The sequence below is a fragment of the Hippocampus comes genome, unplaced genomic scaffold (assembly GCF_001891065.2).
Source record: "Hippocampus comes isolate QL1 unplaced genomic scaffold, H_comes_QL1_v1.1 scaffold190, whole genome shotgun sequence".
Taxonomy (NCBI): Eukaryota; Metazoa; Chordata; class Actinopteri; order Syngnathiformes; family Syngnathidae; genus Hippocampus; species Hippocampus comes.
Window position 1 is genome coordinate 598,442 of NW_017805121.1, and position 9,982 is coordinate 608,423.

The 9,982-nt window shown below is 47.1% G+C and overlaps 2 protein-coding genes across 8 annotated transcripts in view; both read left to right on the plus strand.

Moving 5' to 3' along the window:
- Positions 1-884: 884 nt before the first annotated feature.
- On the plus strand, positions 885-4,642 carry lox (lysyl oxidase). Its single transcript, XM_019865974.1, has 6 exons — positions 885-1,855; positions 2,664-2,772; positions 3,325-3,456; positions 3,601-3,757; positions 3,845-3,940; positions 4,245-4,642. Exons 1-6 carry the CDS (start codon positions 1,336-1,338, stop codon positions 4,362-4,364), a joined length of 1,134 nt encoding a protein of 377 aa, XP_019721533.1. The 5' UTR covers positions 885-1,335; the 3' UTR covers positions 4,365-4,642.
- Positions 4,643-5,510: 868 nt separating this feature from the next.
- Positions 5,511-9,982, plus strand: part of sncaip (synuclein, alpha interacting protein) — a 16,066-nt gene continuing 11,594 nt past the window's right edge. For 5 of the 7 annotated variants that reach the window (XM_019865947.1, XM_019865951.1, XM_019865945.1 and 2 more), the window contains exons 1-4: positions 5,511-5,623; positions 6,929-7,021; positions 7,322-7,394; positions 7,567-7,845. In XM_019865947.1, the coding sequence (XP_019721506.1) occupies positions 6,965-7,021; positions 7,322-7,394; positions 7,567-7,845 (409 nt within the window). In that variant the 5' untranslated portion in view covers positions 5,511-5,623; positions 6,929-6,964. Of the gene's footprint in view, positions 5,624-6,410; positions 6,474-6,928; positions 7,022-7,321; positions 7,395-7,566; positions 7,846-9,982 lie in introns of those variants that run through there. The other 2 variants (XM_019865946.1, XM_019865948.1) reach the window with 2 other exon arrangements.

Genomic DNA, 9,982 nt, shown 5'->3' on the forward strand with positions numbered 1-9,982 from the left:
CTTGCCTTTTCAGCTTCAGTTTGCATCAGTGGCGGCTCGTGGCACGTGCAACATGTGCAGCCGCACAGGGCCGCATTGCAGCGCCCTGAAAAAAAATTGGGAGTATTTGCACTTCAGGAACGATGCATCGCCATCACAGCACTGGGATGTTTTGTTCCCAGGGAATGGGAAATGATTTGATACTGGTTCCATACTAGTCCAGAACAGTCCCATATGTAGTTTGTACTCACGTCACCCGCAGTACAAGCAAAATGACAGAATAACACATGCCTGTTATTAGCATAACAGGCATGCTAATATGCAGCTTCTTCTCCTGTGGCGCTCTCTAACAACGACAAACGGTTAGTGAGCTCGCAATGCCTACATCCCAAAAGTCAATATTTGATACTGGTTCCATACTGGTCCAGAACAGTCCCATGTGTAGTTTGTTTTCAACTGACCACTAAAATGAGGCGATCATTCAACAAAATACTCACGTCACCCACAGTACAAGCAAGATGACAGAATAACACATGCCTGTTATTAGCATAACAGGCATGCTAATATGCAGCTTCTTCTCCTGTGGCGCTCTCCAACAACGACAAACAGTTAGTGAGCTCGCAATTAGTGAGCTCGCAATGCCTACATCCCAAAAGTCAAAAGCACATCTTCAGCATTGCTAAAGCACATCTCACAACAGCCGTTACTTAAATTTACAAGGAAGGCGGCCAGAAGGAGCCCCAGCAACCTGTTAGCTCGCAAGCTAACTCAACAACGACAAACAGTTAGTGAGCTCGCAATTAGTGAGCTCGCAATGCCTACATCCCAAAAGTCAAAAGCACATCTTCAGCATTGCTCTTCCAATTTACACAACAGCCGTTACTTAAATTTACAAGGAAGGCGGCCAGAAGGAGCCCCAGCAACCTGTTAGCTCGCAAGCTAACTGGTGGCTAGCAACTCTGGTCGCGGCATACAAAGTCAAAGATAGCCTGGGAGATATTTTTGCGATTCAACGTAGGCTTGTGTAGCATCGTGCAGCACTCGTCTTCCTGGTATCAGTAGTTGACAGTTGCTTGTGACCTCACTTGACGTACTTTTTTAATCACTCAAATTTGGCAGGGTGGTGTGTCAAATTTAAAAACATTTGTGTTCACTTTACAGAGGCTTTAAAACTCGCATATGTGACTTACTTCCACCTCCGTTTTATATGATTATTCTCCAGTTATTGTGAACTTTCTTGTCGTCTTGTTTCATGGAAGTTGGGGAAACTCCTCCCCTACGACATGCACGCGCGCGCTCCCACGCTCCTCAGACCTCATGCCCACTGCGGCACAAGAGGAGGAAAGCAAGTAGAAGATGAAGTACGTTCCCGTAGGCGTCTTTGTGTTCTTCTGCTGTTCTCTACTGACAGGAAGTGGAAGCGGCGCTCAGCAGAAGCAGCATGTGGCACAGGCGGCGGCAGGGGGGCTGACGCGGGGGTTGACTTGGCGCCACAACGGGCGCGTCTTCAGCATCCTGAGTCGGGGGTCCCGCTTCCAGCCTCCGGCCCGGAGCAGGACCGCGTCCAGTAGGGACGTGCCGCCGCTTGCCGGAGCGAACGAGACCTCTGCCGCCATCCCAGTTGAACCGCGAATGCCCGCGGCGAATGCCGGCGCACAGTTACGAGCAAAAACCCGTCAGCGTCCTCCACCGAGAGGAGAGCCGAGGGCAGAACCGAGACCAGATTCTGGAGAGGACAGGATGGCCGGCGATGACCCATACAACCCGTACAAGGCATCCAACTACTACCCGTACTACAACTACTACAACTCCTATTACAGACCCAGGCCATGGACCCGACACTGGCACGGTTACGGAACCAGGTACCACCAGAACGGTGAGAAATGTCTTCTTATCACTATGACTTGGAAAGGTTGTTTAAAAAAAAAAAAAAAAAGACTATCCTTGCTGCGAAGAGACCTCCAGTCCACAAGAGGGCAGACTGCAGCTTGTATTGCCACAAACCTGCACACGTGTGCATATCTGCTGTATTTCGTGGCATGCAAATGTGCCCCCTAGTGTCTGTAACGCTCTTGCTTTAAGTCATGTTGAAATGTCGAAGTCTCGTTTCCATCAGTCGGTCGGTATGGTTTGGTTTCGTTTGCGTTTGGTTCAGTTCCATTCAGTTGAGTTGCGTTCAGTTCAGTAAAATAAGCTGTATCGTACGCCCCCCCCACCCCCCCGACCCCCAAAAATGCACAGAGCAGAACTGAACTGATATGAACTCAATGCCGAAATGAACAAAAGTAAACTCCGTTGAACCGAATACGGAAACGAACCAAATTCAATGGACCCAAATCAACAAAACTGAAGTGAACCAATCTGAACTAAAATGGGCTGACTTGAAAAAAAAAAAGGGAATTGCACCGTACCACACTGAAGCAAACTCCACAGAACTGGCCTGAACGCAGTGTGACGAAACAAAGTGAAGCAAACTGAAGTGAAGCCAAATGAACCCGGTTCGACCGGACCAAGAAGGCTTCATTGGATCACAACTCGATCAAAGCGACTGTGATAATATGGGGGGTGGGGGGGGCTTTTTTTTGGAGACTATTGTAGTTAATGCACCTATTTGTTGTACCAGAATAGCAAAACGATGTGACAATGTAACGATGATGTCATTGTGACGATGTCACCACCCTCAGGTCTTCCCGATCTGGTTCCCGATGCGTACCACATCCAAGTGGGCTCATACATCCACAGAGTGCCCATGTACAGTTTACGCTGTGCGGCTGAGGAGAACTGCCTCGCCTCGTGAGACACACTACCCAACACACCAAGCACTTGCAGAATCCAGTTTCAAACTACTTTCACACCACTTCAAACCCACTAAATCTACTGGAGTTCAAATCTCCTTCACTCCAGTCCAAATGTGGTTACTTCCGGCCTGATTGACACGAATTCGGTCTGAACGGGTTTCATTCGGCCTCAGTCAACTGCCATCCAATCGAAATCAATTGAATCTAGTTTGACTTTGCTTGAATCCAGTTTCAAACTATTTTAAATTCACTGGTAAGAAAGAAACCTTCAACCTACTTTAAATCTAAATCTAGCGGTACTTCAATGATGTGAAATACTGTCGAGCAACATCTAATTTGTCGCTATTCTAAATCAGTTTCACCTGGTGTAAATCGACTTGGATTCATTTAAAAATCAGTTTCTTCAGGTACAAATCCAGTCTGAATCCAAATCAACCCCATGTAAATGACTTGAATCCGGTTTGAATCTACTTTGAACACACCTCACTGCGGTCCAAACCGACTTCGGTCCAAGAGCTGACGGTGAGCTTGTCTTGTTGGTGTTGAGTTCCGCGAGGTCCGCTGGAGATTACGACGTGAGAGTTCTGCTGAGGTTCCCTCAGCGCGTGAAGAACCAGGGAACCGCCGACTTCCTGCCCAGCAAAGCTCCGTACTCCTGGGAGTGGCACAGCTGTCACAAGTAAGAACTCCCTTGGGGGGGGTGCAGGGGGGGTCAAGGAGTGGGTGTCGGCCGAGTCTTCTCGGGCATTCCTCTCGTCCAGCGTACGTAGCCTCTTCCGATCTGGTCTGTGGCGTTTCATTAACGTTGCGACCGGCGCGTCAGTCACTTTCACAGCATGGACGATTTCAGTCAGTACGAGCTGCTGGACGCCGAGAGCAACGAGGCGGTGGCGGAAGGCCACAAGGTCAGCTTCTGTCTGGAGGACACGTCCTGCGAGGCGGGCTACTACCGCAGATACGCCTGCACCTCGCACGCGCAGGTCAACACCTCATCTACCGGCCCTCCTGCTCCCCCTCCTTTTGCTCAGCGTGGAGCCTGACCTGCCCCCCGCCGTTCATCCCTTCAGGGTTTGAGTCCGGGCTGCTACGACACGTACAACGCCGACATCGACTGTCAGTGGATCGACATCACCGACGTGGCTCCGGGGAAATACAAACTTCAGGTCGCCAGTCCTTCTCACGCCGGCGCCATTTCATCTGGTTTTGCTTTTGAATGTTTATAAAAATGCAGACGTGAACTCGAGTCACTTTTATTTGTAGAGTACTTTCAAGACAAACTGTTATTTATTCAGACATCACACCTATCAAACCATTTACATAAAAGGAAGTCAATCACTCTGAACAGAAAACCATCAAAACAATAGCACCAAATCGGTGTCACTTTAGCTTGTGCTATTTACATTCGTAATTGGCTATGATTGTTGACCGTGTTGACGTTTTTTTTTTTTTTTTTTGTGGGGTTGTCAGGTGACCGTCAATCCCAAACAGAAAATTCAGGAATCGAACTTCGCCAACAACGTGGTCCACTGTGATGTCCACTTCACGGGAAACGCCGCCCACATGTCGGCGTGCAAGACCACAGCGTGAGGGAGGAGCAACACGTCATCCACGCATTTTTGATGTTGTCCGGTGCATTTCAATCCACCGTAGTTTCGTTCCTTTCTGCCGTCTGAAACATTTGCTGCCATACAAGTGTAAAAGGCAGCTAATCTTCCTTTCAGAAGCTGAGATTGAACCCTTGGATGATTTTTCAAACATCGACAGTGGACTTGCACATTTCATATGAAAAACGCCAACGCGTACTGTGTATTTAACTCGAATTTTAAATGCCACCATGAAATAAACTTCACGGCACTCTTCTGGAATCCTTGGTTGTGATGACGTCACCAACGCCGTCTGATTTTGCTCGCCTCGTGGCAGTGTTGTTTTCCACATGGACTCCTAGGGGGCGCTGCTGCTGCGTATTTGTGTGAAATAAGCGCACAGAGCCTTTGCCGCAGACAGGCTGTCATTATGTAGTTTAATTATAGTTTCAGAAACTTGATTATACTTGCATAAAACTAGAAGTATAATTATAATCACGCAATTTTACAGCAGGACACGAGTCCAACTGGTACGTCGCATCAAACACGTTCAATTCAAATCACTCACATTAAACTATTGCTTGCATTGAACGACACAACTATACACTACTGAAATAAACGAGTCACGATTTTCCATATGCTAACCGGAACAGTTTTTTTTTCTTTCTAAAGGGAATAAACCCGTCTAACGGAATCCCACCTCAAAGATCGTCTCTTCGAAAGCGAGGCGCTTCTCGGACAAATCTGTGAACGCTACAATGTAGCTCTAAAACTAGTTAAAATAATTCAAAAAATCGATCTAAAGTACTTTATTCGATTATTGTGAGATTAGTTTTAAACGTAAATTGATACAAAAACAGCATTTTACATTTTGTATTATTTTACCATTACTGTTTTGTAGCCAACAACCACAACAAAACAACGGCCAGTCACGTTCTCGTGCAAAGCGGCAGCCAATTCGCCTTTTGACACCGTCTAAACACGCTTTACAGTGAAAACAGATGAATATCATCAACTTGAACACGTAAAGCGGCGCTTGGCAAGTGAACGTAAACGACGGGGGTAAAAACTGAAGAGTGATCTCTCGCTTCCACGTCTCTCGAGGAGGACAGATGTCAAAGTCTTTGTGCTGCTCGCATCGACCAGCTTTTGCTGGAAGAAAAAAAAAAGGGGGGGGGGGGAGAGAAAAAGGGGGAAAAACACAACATTTGCATTTGAAGCGTCCCGTCAGCTTATCTGCTTTCAACACGCCCATCCGACCAGGTAATGTGTACACTTTAGCATCTGCGCACGTTTATAAAGCCTTACTTTTTTCCCCCCCGCCTCCACTTTCTCCTGTCGCCTCTTTTCCAGCTGTCCGGCTAGCTTGTTAGTTAGCAGGCTAGCTGAGGGGGGTCATCGGTTAGCGTCACTGGATGCTAATTAGCCTGCTTGCTTTGCAAATTAACCTCGATTAAGCCGATTAAAAGAGCACAACAAACTCGCTTTTTAATAATCACGTTAAATACGCCACGAAGGTCAAAGTAATGAAATTACGTATTAAAAATAGCATTGTCATTTAAGTTCAATCTCCTAAAGACAATTTTCTCTCAATGTGTTGCACCCTGTGTATCTCCTAATCTCGAATTCTGATAATTATGTACGTGTTGGAAAATAAAATTGTTTTTAATCGTTACATTTAAGATTTCTGTCTGTCCTGTATGAAGTCTGATGTTTTCGGACTGTCCACGAAGGCAGCACGTCAAGCCAAGTGTTGCCTTCAAGGACTAACTGAAAAAACCCTAAAAGTTTTCTTTCTATATTTGTCGAGCTTTTAATGGTGCGCAAAATAGAGGATATAGATGCCTGTTTCGTTTGAGAGCTATAATTCCAAATTTGATTTGTTGACTTTGCTGTTTGTGTACAGCACTTTGTATACAGCGGGTGATTGTTTTAAAGTGCTCTATAAATACAATTCAGTCGAGTGTTGCTTGCTTGGGCCCATTGCAGGACCTAAAGCACGAAGAACCTGACCGCAACATCACTTTGACTTTTGCCTGCTAGCCGGGGGATTAGCACGATGTTGCGAGTGATTAGCTTGTGATGATGGTCATGGGGACTCGCAAGTGATTAGGTGGGGAATGTGCTTGCTAATAGTGATTAGCATTCAGGAGGTGGAGATGCTCATGACTTTGTTGATGTTAACGGTTTTGTAAAGCGCTTTGCTACAGCTGTCGCTGTTGTGAAAGCGCTAGAGAAATCAGGCGTGGGTCGAAATGAGCTTCTGACGGTATGATCACCATGGGCAAAAACCACTCTGCGTAACTACTCGCCCCTGCCCTCTCTGCTCGCTGAGAATGAGAGTGAGAGGTTAAAAAAAAAAAGCTCATTAGGGGCAATTAACTGTAATGAGGCGGCTGGTCTTAGTTTGTGGCCTGCTTCGAAGTCCCCTAAAAAAATGCAAAGAGCAGCTCTTACGAGTGACAACCGCTATTAGCAGTATTGAAACCTTGACTTTTTCAAACCACAGTAAACCGATAATGCCAATTTTTTTCCCCCTTTGTTGTGTTTTCGTGACGAATTCGGAAGATGTTGTGTGCAGGGTGGAGGTGATGAGGTGTGAAGATGGAGGTTCCTGAATATTTGGACTTGGATGAGATCGACTTCTCGGACGACGCCGTGGTCAGTAACACGCGCGCACACTTGCCAAGCCTTGTCCTGGTTTTTGTGGTCTTGTTATTTGGGCCTGACCGATCTGGATTTTGGGAGGCCGATTCCAATATCGGGTAGAGTAAAATTCCCACAACCAATTAATTGGCTGAATAATTTGAAAGGGATTTATTCAATCAAATAACTTATCTTTTCGTCCTCCCCAACAATAAAGATACTCATTCCAGACAACATTTGGGTATTTTGCAATAATCAGCCGATGAAATCGTCCGGTTGGGCTCAAGATTTGATCACCTTGTTGTGTTCTTTCAGTATTCCGTCTCATCTCTGAAGAACATTCCGGAATTGTCCAGAAGGAACGACGCTCAGGCGGAGGAGAGAGCCGGTAACATTGTTGAGCGTCTTCGCTAAGCGTCTAAGGCTAAGCTAACGTGAACTGGATATAAACTCAGCGTGCCTCTCATCTATTGCTACCCCTTCTCGATTCCTCTCCATTCGCTTACTCCTGTTCTCTTCATCTGCTCCTCGTTTCTTGGCATCCTGGCGCTTTCCCGCAGCGCCGCCCATCAACTGGAGTCGCGGCGTGGCGTCCCACGTGGGAATGGTGGGAATCAAACCCGCGGGGGCGACTGAGGCGCACAGTAAATTCCGTCCCGTGAAGCGGGTTTCTCCTCTCAAGCATCACCCCGAGACCAGAGAGGAGCCTCCGGGCTGGGACGCCAAGGTCCAAGACCGGGAGCGAGGAGCGGGGGAGGCCAGGCCGGCCGCTAAGGACCACAGGCTGCCTTCTAATGTGGCGGGGGGCAAAATGGTGGACGCCGCTGGCCCGGGTTTGGGTAAGTCAAACGAGAACTTAACATTGAAACGCAGAAATGTTCTGCCAAAATGTGTCACGCTGAACAAAATATTGCTCGCTTCATGCTAACGTGTAAGGCCAAATGCCATAGACGTGCTAACAGATATTAGCCTAAATGTTACGCTAATTCTGAACCCACAAACAAGTGCTACTTGCCCTCACACACACATCCACACGCGCGCACACACACACACACACACACACACAGTTGCATCAAGTTGCTTCCGCTGACTTTTACTCATCCACTCACCTGAATGTGGTTTTACACAAATCGTCCTCTTTGGCAGTTTGAGGGTCATACTCATGTTGAGCTTATCTCACAAGGATGTAGTCAACCCATTGGATTTTGTCACACCGTACGTGCAGTGCAAAGTATAGTACACGCTTCTGTTACTCAATGACCCGCCTGCATTATTAACCCGCTTGGTATCCTTCATATGTGCCGGCGGCACTCTACATCGATCAATGTTACACCTTGTCGTTTTCCAAAGACAATCATGCTCCCTTGTGATCAAGTGTGAACGAGTGAGACGTTACACACACATACACTGATGGAATTCTCAGGGAGCTCGCGATGGATAGTAGGATCCCGCCGCAGTGATGCAGAAAGCAGATGGAGAGAGGCGCTAGCGCACAGACTCACACACACACACCCACCCCCTTGTGTCTGTATAATGATATATACACATACAGCCTCTGTGTTGAGGGATTTGTTGAGTGCACGCCGTAAAAGTGTGACATTTTCACACTACGGCTTTATGTCTTCACCTGCGTTGAGTCAAAGTGAAAAAATATGATGCCCACTTTGAACACAGCTCATAAGTAAAAGTAGCGGGACACAAGAGAAAGTTTGCAGCTATAAGCGGGACTATGCCGAGGGTTAGTTAGCCCATGACAGTGATGTACGTTGTGGGGTAGTGCGTGGGGGCGGGGGGCAAGGGGGGTGCCGTTATCTCTCCCCGAGTGTCTTTTAATAGTGTTGGAGGTGAGAGAGCGTGCTGCTGGCAGAGTCAACAGTGGGCCAGTGCTGTTCTGCGCAGGTCATAAACACTCCGTTGACACTTTTTGCCAGCTCGTTATCCTCACGCCGAAGGACGGCCGGGTCGCAAACCACAAGAACCTCAAATAGACTCGTGTATGCTGCCAGCAGTCTTAAAATGTAAAACAAATCCCAACTTTCATGATGAATGACAAAGATCGATGATTTACATCGCACTTGGCACGTCTTAATAGGAAAAGTAATTACAAGTACTTCACAGGTCATGCATGGTTATGAAACAAGAACGTGGTTGAATTGGAACTTGTGTGACAAACAGTAATCATCAGGGCAGCATGGTTGTGTCGTGGTCAGCACATTTAAGGTTTAGGGTTCAAATCTGGCTGACAGCGAGGCGCTCTAAAGCGCTGCCACAACACAAAACCCCTGCCTGCTGTCACATCTGACTCTCACCCGCCTCGCTTGCCAACCTTTCTCTCCATGACTTGTGCACTCATGGCGGAAAACAAGGCACTCTAAACAGCTCGAATCCCTTGTCCACGGACTGGCCGTCACGTCTGACTTATTTTTTCCACATCTCTACTTGTCTGTCTTGTCGAGACGTGCACCCATGACAAAACCACGAGACAAGTTTGAATCCCCTGTTCAGATGCTGGCTGTCACGTCAGACATTTTCCCGCTCCTTGTTCGTCCACCTTTCTCTCTGTGACATGCATGCACTCATGGCTGATAATGAGGCACTCTAAAGCGGCCACACCAGTGGACTATCCAAAGAGGAAATTCGTTTTTGGAGTGCAGGCATGTGATTCGGACCAAGCTCTTACGAAAAATGGATTCAAGTTTGAGATATTTCTGTTTTCCCTGAAGTCCTCAAATGCAACATGAAAGTGTTATTATTTGGCCCGGGTTTGGGTAAGTCAAACGAGAACTTAACATTGAAACGCAGAAATGTTCTGCCAAAATGTGTCACGCTGAACAAAATATTGCTCGCTTAATGCTAACGTGTAAGGCCAAATGCCATAGACGTGCTAACAGATATTAGCCTCAATGTTACGCTAATTCTGAACCCACAAACAAGTGCTACTTGCCCTCACACACACATCCACACGCGCACACACAC

Excerpts from the sequence above, each read along its gene's own strand:
- lox (XM_019865974.1), top strand. The coding sequence starts at position 1,336 with ATGAAGTACGTTCCCGTAGGCGTCTTTGTGTTCTTCTGCTGTTCTCTA. Across the intron at positions 1,856-2,663 it reads AACCAGGTACCACCAGAACG|GTCTTCCCGATCTGGTTCCC; the intron begins GTGAGAAATGTC and ends CACCACCCTCAG. Across the intron at positions 2,773-3,324 it reads GAGGAGAACTGCCTCGCCTC|TTCCGCGAGGTCCGCTGGAG; the intron begins GTGAGACACACT and ends GTTGGTGTTGAG.